The 13,277-nt window shown below is 45.1% G+C and overlaps 1 protein-coding gene across 1 annotated transcript in view; it reads right to left on the reverse strand.

The window, feature by feature from the left end:
* ADGRB3 (adhesion G protein-coupled receptor B3) overlaps positions 1-13,277 on the reverse strand; it is a 496,325-nt gene that overhangs the window by 213,087 nt on the left and 269,961 nt on the right. The window contains exons 12-14 of the mRNA XM_054392660.1: positions 9,364-9,510; positions 8,329-8,404; positions 4,320-4,422 (exon numbers count right to left, since the gene is read on the reverse strand). Of these exons, the coding sequence (XP_054248635.1) occupies positions 4,320-4,422; positions 8,329-8,404; positions 9,364-9,510 (326 nt within the window). The remainder of the gene's footprint in view (positions 1-4,319; positions 4,423-8,328; positions 8,405-9,363; positions 9,511-13,277) is intronic.

The raw sequence follows: 13,277 nt of genomic DNA on the forward strand, positions 1-13,277 counted from the left end.
ATCCAGTCCAACCCCCCTGCCAAAAGGAGGATCACACAGGAGCACAGCCAGGTGGAGTTTGAATATCTCCAGAGAAGGAGACTCCACAACCTCTCTGGGCAGCCTGTTCCAGGGTTCAGCATCCTCACAGGGACAAAATTTTCCTTTCTGTTCCTGTGGCACCTCCTCTGCTCCAGCTTGCAGCCCTTGCCCCTTGTGCTGTCCTTGGACATCCCTGAGCAGAGCCTGGCTCCATCCCTGCACATCTGCATCCCCAGCAATGAGGGCAGCCCTCAGGCTCCTCTGCTCCAAGCTCCAAGCCCCAGCTCCCTCAGCCTGGCCTCACAGGGAGATGTTCCACTGCCTGCAGCAGCTTTGGGGCTCTCTGCTGGACTCTCTCAAGCAGTTCCCTGAGGTCCTTCTTCAACTGAGGGGCTCAGAACTGGACACAATATTCCAGTTGTGGCTTCACCAGGGCAGAGTAGAGGGGCAGGAGAACCTCTCTCAGCATGATTATTAATTTTGTCTTTCTTTTACATTGTTGTTCTACTATAATCTAACTAAATTGTTCCATTACAATCTAACTAAATTGTTCTATTATTGTTCTAATTGTTCTAGGTTTTTCTATTATAACCTAACTAAATAAATTCTTGTTTTCCCCTGGGAAAAATATAGCAAAGAAGATTAGAATTAGGCTCATTTTGGAGGCAAGAAACACTCAAACCTACAAAAAAATGAGATGTCCAGGGAAGTTGTGGATGCTCCCTCCCTGGGGGTGTTCAAGGCAAGGTTGGATGAGGCCTTGAGTAACCAAGTCCAGTTCAGAGGTATCCATGCCCATGGCAGGGAGGTTGGAGTAGATGATCTCTAAGGTGCCTTCCAACCTAATCCACTCTATGGTTCTATGATATTTCAGTGCATCTACAACCTGAGTTCTTTAAACTGAAAGGTAAATAATTGGAGGCTAAGCATTCAATATCAAAATCACCAAAGCTTTCAAGGCGTTGATATTACAAAGCTGGTTTCCTTTCCTAGACTTTCCAGAGCAATATTTTGTCATTTTATCTGCTGATCCAGCTCTTATACCCAGGTGGAACAAGATCTTATATAAATGTACTATGCATGTAATTCCAATTTAAGGACTGCAAATCTGTTCCAAGCACTTGACACTTCTCTGGATTAAATTATAGGAGAAAAACTGTGCCAAAAGGGGCAAGAAAAAAAAATAATAACTTGGCTGTGATACCAATTGGCAAAGTCAAAGTCTTTATGCCTTGTCAAGACATGAGCTGATACAATAGTGACTAATATTCTGTGACTGAAAGGTTTGCAAAGCAAGGAGACAATCAGTGTCTCTAATCTGACCTTTTGTAACTACAAAGTCTCATTTCATACCCATGATTTGGGAACTTGGCCAAAGCTTGCTCTGTACATTACTCAAAGGACTGGGTTACAAAGAAAAACAATCATTAAATGATGACAACAATCCCTCCCTCTGAATTTTCTACACTTTCAGCTTCTGGGGGGACAACGGTTCCAGTTTTTGTTAGTCTAGCCTTGTGTAGTGCTGATTTTAATAGCTTCTGTCCATCACCAGTATCTCCCATAAAACAAAACAAAACAAAACAACACAAAACAAAACAAAACGAAACCCATATTTTCACATATTCATAGATTCACAGAACAGTTTGGGTTAGAAGGGACTTAAAGATCATCCAGTTCCAACCCCCTGTCATGGACAGGGACACCTCTCACCAGCCCAGGTTGCTCAAGGTTTCATCCAGCCTGGTTGTAAACATCTCCAGGGAGGGAGCATCCACAACCTCCCTGGGCAACCTGTTCCAGTGTCTCCCCACCCTCACTAGGAAAAAAATTCTTCCTCATCTCCAGTCTTAATCTCCCCTCTCCCAGCTCAACTCCATTGCTCCTCATCCTATCACTATAAGCCCTTGTAAGAAGTCCCTTCCAGGCTTTCTTGTTGGCCAAGCTCAGGTACTGGCATTCTCCCTCTGGCTGCTGGAAGTTTGCAGATAGCAGGAAGAAAAGCTTCTAAGAATTTTGATATAGTTAAGAGTTGTACAGAATCCCCTTTTCTTTTTCAGATTTAAAACATTTTTTCATGTGCTATTAAACAAAAGCTGAAAAGAAAAGAATTAAAAATAATTGCACAATCTGCCTCAAACACTTCTAAGAACCTTAAGCCAAACTGGAACCAGAGGATTTGCTTTTAAAGTCTACTCCAACAGTTTAGGTAAAAAGTGGCTTTTGATTTTGAAATAATGAAATAAAAGAGAAAAAAATAAAAAACAAAAAGGCTGAAGAACTATGCAGCTTTTTGCCCTATCCAGGGAGCAGAAGGTTAAGCAACCAACACAAATCTACATTTTCAGTTGTGGCCATCAAAGAAATTAATGGAGAGCTCTCAGGAGGAATTGCTGTTTAAATGAAAACCTCAAAACTCATGGAATGATAATTAATAATTAATTAATGCCCTGGTGAGACCACACCTGGAATCCTGTGTCCAGTTTTGGGCTCCCCAGTTCAAGAGAGACAGAGACCTGCTGGAGAGAGTCCAATGGAGAGCCAGGAGGAGGCTTAGGGGACTTGAGCATCTCTGCTATGAAGAGAGACTGAGAGCCCTGGGGCTGTTTAGTCTGGAGAAGAGAGAGTATCTGATCAATGTCTATCAATAGCTGAGGGGTGGGGGGCAACTGGAGGGGGCCAGGCTCTTCTTGGTGGTGTGCACTAATAAGCCAAGAACCAACAGATACAAACTTGAACAAAGGTTTCACCTCAATGTGAGGAGAAACTTCTGTACAGTGAAGATGAGGGAGCCTTGGAGCAGGCTGCCCAGAGAGGTTGTGGAGTCTCCTTCTGCGGAGACTTTCCAAACCCACCTGGATGCATTCCTGCACAGACTACCCTAGGGGATCCTGCTTTGGCAGGGGGCTGGGAGGTCCCTTGCAACCTCTAATGCATTGTGACACTGTGCCAATTATTAATAATAAATATTAATAATAAATAATATAATAAATAATAATTAATAATGATGCCACTAATTCCTGGCACAATAATCAATAATTCATTCTGCATTGAACAGGTGCATGAAACACATAACCACTTCAAACAATCCCAGGACTACTCCTGGGCTGTAGGTTTAGCAGTTTTGTTACCACGAGATGGATGAAGAACTGGCTTGATGGCTGCACCCAAAGAGTGGCTGTCAATGGCTCCATGTCCCACGGGAGGCCAGGGACAAGCAGAGTCCCTCAGGGCTCAGTCCTGGGACCAGGCTTGTTCAACATCTTTGTGAGTGCCATGGACAGAGGCATTGAGTGCACCCTCAGCAAGTTTGCTGATGACACCAAGCTGTGTGGTGCAGCAGACAGGCTGGAGGGAAGGGATCCATCCAGAGGGACCTGGACAGGCTGAAGAGGTGAGCACAAGCCAACCTCAGGAGGTTCAACAAGACCAAGTGCAGGGTCCTGCAGCTGGGTCAAGGCAATCCCAAGCACAAATCCAGGCTGGGCAGGGACTGGCTGGAAAGCAGCCCTGAGGAGAGGGACTTGGGGATGCTGGGGGATGAGAAGCTCAACAGGAGCTGTCAGTGTGCACTTGCAGGCCAGAAAGCCAACCAGATCCTGGGCTGCATCAGGAGAAGTGTGGCCAGCAGGTCAAGGGAGGTGATTCTCCCCCTCTTCTCAGCTCTGCTGAGACCCCACCTGGAGTACTGTGTCCAGTTCTGGAGCCTCTATTACAAGAGGGATCTGGAGGTGCTGGAAGGTGTCCAGAGAAGGGCCACCAGGATGAGCAGAGGGCTGGAGCTGCTCTGCTATGAGGACAGACTGAACGAGTTGGGGCTGTTCAGTCTGGAGAAGAGAAGGCTCCGAGGTGACCTTCTTGTGGCCTTCCAGTATCTGAAGGGGGCTACAAGAAAGCTGGGGAGGGACTTTTGAGGCTATCAGGGAGGGACAGGACTGGGGGAATGGAATAAAGCTGGAAGTGGGGAGATTCAGGCTGGAGGTGAGGAAGAAGTTCTTCCCCATGAGAGTGGTGAGAGCCTGGAATGGGTTGTCCAGGGAGGTGGTTGAGGCTCCATCCCTGAAGGTGTTTGCAGCCAGGCTGGATGAGGCTCTGGCCAGCCTGATGTAGTGTGAGGTGTCCCTGCCCATGGCAGGGGGGTTGGAACTGGATGAGCCTTGTGGTCCCTTCCAACCCTGACTGGTTCGATGATTCCATGATTCCATGATGAGCTGGTACTTCAAACAATCTCACATATCTCTCTCTGATATGTGATAAATCCCCCTGGGAGAGGCCAAGCAGTGTCCTTGTGTACTTACATTGGACAGATGGGCCAGCTCTATCTCCAGGAAGGAGTCTGTGGTTTTGGGCTCTGGTCGTATGGTGACGACGATGATTTTGGAATTCACAACGGTAAAATTCCTGCAAGAGAAAAGGAAAACAGGTGAGAAATGAAAGATTTCACTTACTCTGAGGTGAAATAGGGCTTCTGATACTGTATTTAAAGCAGTATCTCATGGGTTAAATAAGGCACTCCAAGCCCTTGTAAAAAGTCCCTCCCTGGCTTTCTTGAAGCCCCTTTCAGATACTGAAGGGCTGCTCTAAGGTCTCCCTGGAGCCTTCTCTTCTCCAGGCTGAGCACCTCCAGCTCCCTCAGCCTGTCCTCATAGCAGAGGAGCTCCAACCCCCTGATCATCTTTATGGCCCTCCTCTGGACTTGTTCAATGCCTATCTTAGACTGAGGACATCAAACTGGACTTAGTTATCAGCCTGAGAGTTTCTGATGATTACCCACAGAATCATTTTGCTTTGAAAAGCCAAATAAGATCACAGAGTCCAAGCAGAGAGAGAGAGAGGAATGAATCACAGAACTGGAGTAGTTTGGGTTAGAAATGACCTTTAGGATCATTGACTTCAACCACTCACTGACTCCCACAAGTCTGGGTCTAAACCATGTCCCTCAGCACCATATTTCTGCCTCTCTGAAACAATTCCAGGGATGGGGATTCCACCACATTCCTGGGCAGCCTGTGCCAGTGTTTAAGAATCCTTTCAGTCAAGAAGTTTCTCCTCATCTCCAACCCAAACCTCCCCTGCTGCAACTTGAGGCCATTTTCTCTCATCCCTCGTGTGTAGTGCTGCTTTCAACACCTTCTGCCTAATCTCACAGAAGCCAATACAAAACCTCACAGAAGGCCACTCCCAGGTGGATCTTCTCAAAGCAGAAAGCAGACAGTTTAGATGTAATTATAGCAGAGAGTATAAATATCATTTTGTTGTCACTTTTTAATTGCTTTTTTTGTCCCCCTAGGGAAATGCTATTTAGGAGAGGATTCCATTTTGATGGATCATTGAAACAGGGATTGCCATGGCTACAGTAAGGGGAACTTAACTCAGCAGGCACTTTGCTCATCACAAAATGAAATGAAATTATTCTTCTGGGGCAAGGTATGGATCCTAGTCCAATTGTAGTCAGACAAATCACGTAATGGAAATATAACTGAAGTGTATTTCTATTTTATTCAATTCCTGGAGGTTTTTTTTTCCCCTTTCATTGCACTTTTGAAGTCTGTCACACTGTTGAGGAAACATCTCTCTGATTAACAGTTAATGTTTGGCAAAACTTCAGTGTATTCTGTAAAAGGAGAGTAAGAACAGTCCCTTACTGCACAGACAGGAGCTGAGTATCTATAAATGTCGTAGAATCAGCAGAATCACAGAATTTTAAGGGTTGGAAGGGACCTTCAGAGATCATTCAGTCCAACCCCCCTGCCAGAGTAGGATCACCTAGGGCAGGTCAAACAGGAACAAATCCAGGTGGGTTTTGAAAAGCTTCAGAGGGGAGACTCCACAACACCCCCTGGGCAGCCTGCTCCAGGGCTCAGCACCCTCACAGTAAGGAGTTGTCTTCTTCATGTTGAGGTGGAACCTCCTGGGTTCCATCTACCTGTTGTTCCTTGTCCTATCACTGGGCACCACCCAAGAGAGCCTGGCCCCCTCCTCCTGACACCCACCCCTCAGATATTGATAGACATTGATCAGATCCCCTCTCAGCCTTCTCTTCCCTAGATGAAACAGCCTCATCTCTCAGTCTCTCTTCATAGCAGAGATGCTCAAGTCTCCCAACCACCCTCATAGCTCTCTGCTGGACTCTCTCCAGCAGATCCTTGTCCCTCTTGAACTGGGCAGCCCAAATATGGAGACAGTATTCCAGGTGTGGCCTCATCAGGACACAGCAGAGAGCAAGGAGAACTTCCCTTGACCTGCTGGGGAGACTCTTCTTGATGCACCATGGGACTGTTTCCTTGCTGTGTCTAAGTTTGGTACAACTCTGATGGCTCTGGAGTGAGCTCCAAAAGAGCACTTGAGGTGCTGAGGTTGTATCCTCAGTATATCCATTTTACCTCAGCCTCATTAAGAAGCTACCAACCCACTCACATCCCCAAGAGCTGTGGCAGGCTGCTTGACCAGCAAATGAATGTAAGTGGCTGCATCAGAGGGGAGTGAGATCTGCATCACTTACTGCTGTCCTGTCTGGGCTCAACACCCAGCTGCATGTCTCATATGAGGGGAGACCTCATGGCTCTCTACAACTACCTGAAAGGATGTCATGGAGAGGCTGGTGCTGGTCTCTTCTCACAGGTAATTAGTGATAGAACAAGAGGGAAGAGCCTCAAGCTGCCACTAGGGAGGTTTAGACTGCACAGGTGGACAATTTTTTTCCCAGCAAGAGTGGTCAGGCATTGGAATGTGCTGCCCAGGGAGGTGGTGGAGTCACCAGTCCTGGATGTGTTTAAAGGTGGTCTGGATGTGGTGTTTGGGGCTATGGCTTAGGGGTGACCCTTGTAGAGCAGGGTTAATGGTTGGACTTGGTGATCCCAAGGGTCTTTTCCAACCTGAATGTTGAGTCTGTGATGTTTAACTGCTTGGATAGTCCATGGAAGGATGCATCCTGGCAGGTGACTTCTAAACACACCTAACACAAGAAGATACCATGACCTGTATGAGAAACAGTGTGGCCAGAAGGAGTAGGGAAGTGATGATGTCCCTGTGCTCTGCAGAGCCTTCCTACCCTGGAGGAGATCAACACTGCCACCCAATTCAGTGTCATCTGCAAACTTCCTGAGAGTGCCTCAGTCCCCTTGTCCAGATCACTGATAAAGAGCTTAAAGGGAACTGGCCCAGTACTGAGCCCTGGGAACCATCACTCATGACCAGCCTCCAACTGGATTCATATCCAGGTACCACAAGGACCAAACCCCTTGTCCAAAATGTGCTACACTAAGCTCATCTCACACTGTTAGCAGATTCTCTGCCAGTAAAAACAAGACAAATCAAGCCCCTATGGTACAAATGCTGCTATTTTGGGGAGTTTGTGGAATATGTTGCCTGGGCTGTCCCAGAAAATGGGACACACAACACCTGGGATGTACCAGATGGAGACTCTGTGCTTAGGTGCTCTGAAAGATTTCCCCTAAAGATATATTTTGTTATTTTATTTATTTGCTTGCTTGTTTGGAACAAAGCAGTTCCAACTAGCCCAGGTTACTCAAGGCCTTGAACATCTCCAGGGAGGGGGCACCCACAGCCTCTCTGGACAATCAATTCCATAGTCTCACCACTCTTGTATTCTAAGATCCAATCTAAACCTATCCTCCTTCAATTTAAATCCATTTTCCCTTGTCCTAGATATTTAACTGCAGCCAGCAAAAATCTCATTGATGATGTGGTCCCTCCCAACCCTGACTGATTCTATGATTCTATGATTGATTCTATGATTCTATGATTCTGTGATTGGTTCTATGTTTCTATGATTCTATGATTCCATGATTCTATGATTTTATGATTCTGTGATTGGTATGATTCTATGATTGATTCTATGATTCCATGATTCTATGGTTCTATAATTCTGTGATTGATTCTATGATTGAGTCTATGATTCTATGATGTTGTCAAGATGTAAATGACATTCAGAGAATCCTAGAATGGCTTAGGTTAGAAGGGATCTGGGATCTCAGAGATCATCCACTCCAACCTCCTCACCATGGGCAGGGAAACTCTCAACTAGACTTGGCTGCTCAAGGCCAGGAAGCATCCACAACCTCCCCAGGCAGCCTGTGCCAAAGTCTCACCACTGAGGAACTTCTTCCTAAGATCCAATTTAAACCTTCTCTCCCTCAGCTTCAAACCATTCCCCCTTGTTCTGACCCTGAAGAACCTCTTCCAGAGTGTCACAATCCTTTTGGTTGTCTGCTTTTACCCTGATAGGTAGTATATTTATGAACCCAGAAGTAGTTTGATTCAGGTTACATTTATGACATTTCTTACCTCAAAGTGGGCAAAATGAGTTCCAGGTTTTTGTAGAGCACTGCTCCAAGTACAAATACAGTTGATTCATCCAGTTCTGAAAAGAAGAAGGAAGAAAAGAAAATATTTTTAAGATCCCTTTCTGAAGCCTTCATTAACATAAAAACCTGCCTATAGCATTCATCTTCCTGGTATAAACTTCATTTTAACTAAACCATCATCATTTTGAATTACATCCTGGAAGTCTATCATCAAGATGCAGCACTGTCAAGAATAGATCAAAAGATTTAAACCACTGGAAGCCACATTGTGTAAAAATCCATCTCTGTGTACTGACATCTCTGCTCCTTCATTTACCTTTATAATTAAGTCTTCTCATAGGCTGTCTCTAGAGTTTGATGCCCAGCAAATAAATTCTCCAGTGTCAGAGATGAGAGGAAATAGCCTCATGGTGCACCAGGGGAGGTTTAGATTGGGGATTAGAAGAAATTTCTTCACTGCTGACAGGGATATCCAAGACTGGCACAGGCTGCCCAGGGAGGGGGTGGAATCCTCAACCCCAGAAGTGCTGAAAAGCCACAAAAATGTGGTGCTGAGGGCCATGGTCTAGCCCCAGACTTGGGAGAGTTAGAAAATGGTTGGACTTGATGATCTTAAAGGCCTTTTGCAGCCAAAATGATTCTATGATCTGCACTGTAATGGTGTTTGGGAAGTGTGTCTGAGGCCAGGGCAATTTGCCTGCTGAGCAAAGTACAAGTTGGAATGGCTCAGCCTGTCGGAGTGGAGCAGCAGAGCTTCAAATCACCTCATACCCCCACAGGTACTATCCTGTGCACAGTTACTAAGCATTGGCTCTTTGGCACAGAAAATGATAGGATTTCTATCACAATTTTTGTTGAAGATACTGAAATGAAGCTCCATCATTTCCCCCTGGCTTTCTTCAGAAGACAAAAGAAATAACCACTCCCTCGTCACACAGTGCTCCTGTGACACAAGGGTTCTGAGCTCCCTGGAGGGAGCTAACCCCAAATGAGCAGGATGCTGTTGCTTCTTTACCTGTTGACATCGGGGTGAAGATATTTTTGGGGATGACAACCCTGTCTTCTGAGTTCCTTGCCCAATCCACCATCCCTTTCCTTCCTTTCATGGGGAAATTGATGTCGGTTAAGACGGACGCAGCAGGAAGCTTCTGAATGCTGGCCACTGGTTAAGAGAGGGAAGAACAATCACAGCAAATGATGGCTCAGCCTTTCAAAGCACCATACAGAGTTCAACAACAATGTTTAATAACACATTCCAAGCAAAGCAGGAATTTATAGGACGTTCTCTGGCCCAGGAAGTGTTTATGATGCAGTTCTGCTCCGTGGCGCTGCTCAGATCTTTTGTCAGCCCAGATCCTGATGAACAGAGCCCAGTGAGTGGATTGGCTTACACCCTGAAATCCACACAGAAGCAAAATCCTTCTGTCTTCAGAGCAAGCTCTAAAATGATCAAGTGTGACACAATGAAAGGAAGAGGATGCTGCAAATTGCTTTGGGCAACAGGACAGCCAGATACAGGCTAATGAAGCAATAACAGAGCTTTTCTCCTCTACACAGGCACCGTTTCAAGACAGACCCATTAAGGAGGTTCACACATTAAAAGGCCTCATTGTTTCCACACAAAAGGGAATAATTCCATAGGGCTCTTTTCCTTGAAAGAATCATCCCCATTCTGAATTCTTAATTATATATTTTTTCCCCTCATCTAAAAAGAAGGCAAAAAAGTAAACCAAGTCCCTAAATAACATCATTGTTATATCTGTAACAGAATCAGCAAGCCAGAAGAAATAGGTCTTGAACCTAATAATAGGCAGTTTGGGATTTTGTTTACTCATTTGCTCTCTGTTTTCTAGCTCAGATATTGTCTGAAAATCAGTTTCAGCTTTGCTGGCAAATCTAAGTATGACTCCATGGGAACACTGTCAGGGTCTAGTAAGGCTCCAGCTGCTTTGAAGGAGCTGACAGGGATGCAAGTATCTAGGTACACAAACACCACTTTTGGAGCACTGGCTCCCTTCTTAATGTAGCCATGTTGAGAGCCATTCCCTGGGCACTGCTCTTCCTGAGAAGAAGGAGGAAGAGGCTCAGAGGAGGCCACAAAGGTGATCAGAGGGTTGGAGCACCTCCCTTACAGTGACAGGCTGAGAGAGATGTGGCTCTTCAGCCTGAAGAAGAGAAGCCTCCAAGAAGACTTTAGAGCTGCATTTCAATATCTGAAGAGGACCTACAGGAAGGCTGGGGAGGGACTGTTGAGAAGGGCTTGGCGTGGTAGAACGAGGGGCAGTGGTTTGAAACAGGAGCAGGGCAGATTCAGGTTGGACATCAGGAGGAAGTTCTGCACAATGAGAGTGGGGAAATACTGCAACAGGTTGCCCAGGGATGTGGTTGAGGCTCCATCCCTGGAGGCATTCAAGATGAGCCTCAATGTGTCCCTGGGCAGCCTGATCTAGTTAGAAGTGTCCCTGCTGAGTGCAGAGGGGTTGGACAAGATGACCTTTGAGGGTCCCTTCCAACCCAGTGCAATCTGTGAAGCTGTGAAGTTGTGGTGTTAGTAGTCATGAGGTCTTGGGTGACAGGTTGGACTTGGTGATCCTTGAGGTCTTTTCCAACCTTATTGATTCTGTGTTTCTGTGTTCTGCACATTGAGTGAACAACCCCACCTGAGGGACAAGTGGATTGGCTTGGAAAGGAGACTGCAGAGGAAACCCAAGAGAAGAGGCAAATGAAGAGGTCGACAAGATCAGCTCTACAAATGCATTCCTTGTCAGCTGACTCTCAGCTGCAAACTGGACTGGTTGGGTGTCAGAGAATCACATTAGTCAGGTGACTCTTGAGGTTATTTCAGGCTTTCCACTCTGAAACTATCACCAGGGCTTTACAATGTTAGTTACAATCCCCTCCAGGCTCCATTTGGCAAAGCCACAGGCTTGGGAATTTGCAGGTGGAAGGGAGAAGCGTTCAGGTATTCCAGAATTACTGGGGCATAAAATGGATTCTGTCTCTTCACATGCAATCAATGCTTATACAGAATATATTAACAGGGGAGAAACTGAATTTATTTCTTTTTTTTTTTTTTTTTGGCCATAGTTCTTCAAATTTAAAAAAAAAATTAATAATTTTGATTTTTTTAATTTTATTTTGCATGTAAATGAAATTCAACCTAGGTCTTTATTTAGTTTTCAGAATGAAATCCAGCCTGGGTAAGACAATATTGGGGCTTTTAGTTGCAGATTGTTGATCTGTGGATCTAGCTATCTATTTATCTAATTAGCTAGCAGAGCCTTTCATATTTCATCCACCTCTGGGATGGCAGTTCTCCTAAATGAAATGGGAAATCAATGGTGTTCAATGGAATTCACTCTGCAAACCAGGAAAAAACCCAGCACTTTAAGGGTGGATAAATGGTGAGAGGCTAGGACAGTCCTCTTCAGACTGCCTGTTTTAAATAGGGTCATTCATCATGGCACCTAAGCACTCCTCACAACCAAAGATTCCAAACTCCTTCTTCATGGTTGAGTGATGAGTAACACAAGCCAGAACCATTTGGTTAGGGCTAAGTGCAAGAAATGTAAAGACAGGATCCTCAAGGTCCCTTCCAACCCAACCCATTCTATCAATCTATGAATCTATTGGTTTCTGGCTGGATTCAGTCATCCTACAGGTCTTTTGCAACCTAAATGATTCCATGACTCTATGGTTCTGTATATTCCCATTCATGGGGTTCAGAGAAGTTTTCCTTCTACTCACTATGGTTCTGTATACTCCCATTCATGCCTCAAAGGTTTTTTTCTACTCACTCTGTGGTTCTGTATATTCCCATATATGCCTCAAAGGTCGTCTTCTACTCACTATGGTTCTGTATACTGTCATTCATGCTTCAAAGGTTTTTTTCTACTCACTCTATGGTTCTCTATATTCCCACTCATGGTTCAGAGAAGTTTTTCTTCTACTCACTCTGAGGTTCTCTATATTCCCATAAATGCCTCAAAGGTTTTCTTCTACTCACTCTATGGTTCTCTATATTCCCATAAACACCTCAAAGGTTTTCTTCTACTCACTATGGTTCTGTATATTCCCATTCATGCTTCAAAGGTTTTCTTCTACTCACTATGGTTCTGTATATTCCCATTCATGCCTCAAAGGTTTTCTTCTACTCACTATGGTTCTGTATATTCCCATTCATGCCTCAAAGGTTTTTTTCCTACTCACTCTACAGTTCTGTATATTCCCATTCATGCTTCAAAGGTTTTCTTCTGCTAACTGCGGTTCTGTATATTCCCACTCATGCCTCAAAGGTCTTCTTCTACTCACTATGGTTCTGTATATTCCCATCCATGCTTCAAAGGTTTTCTTCTACTCACTCTATGGTTCTCTATATTCCCATTCCTGGTTCAGAGAAGTTTTTCTCCTCCTCACAATCAAACAAAAGTGTCTTCATTTAATGCCACAGAAGATGCAGCCTTAGCTTCATGGAGATTTTGGATCTCTGCACAGATCCATAAACCAATACTTAGAATCATGGAATCATTAAAGTTGGAAAAGACCTCCAAGATCAGCAAGTCCAACCCTCTATGCAACATCTCCATGACCACCAGAGCATCTTCTGAAGTGCCACATCTACTAATTTTTGGACACCTCCAGGGATGGGAACTCCACCACCTCCCTGGGCAGCCTCTTCCAATCCCTGACCACTTGTGCCATAAAGAACTTATTCCTAATATCCAACCTAAATCTTCCCTGGTGTAGCTTGAGACCATTGCCTCTTGTCCTGTCATTAGTTACTTGAAGGAAGAGGCCAACACCAGCCTCACTATAACCTCCTTTCTGGGAGCTGTAGAGATCAAGAAGATCTCCTCTCAGCCTCTTCTTCTTCAGACTAAACACCCCTAGCTGCCTCAGCTGCTCCTCCCCAGCCCTGTTCTCCAGACC

Source organism: Indicator indicator, chromosome 2, assembly GCF_027791375.1.
Source record: "Indicator indicator isolate 239-I01 chromosome 2, UM_Iind_1.1, whole genome shotgun sequence".
In the NCBI taxonomy this organism is placed as follows: Eukaryota; Metazoa; Chordata; class Aves; order Piciformes; family Indicatoridae; genus Indicator; species Indicator indicator.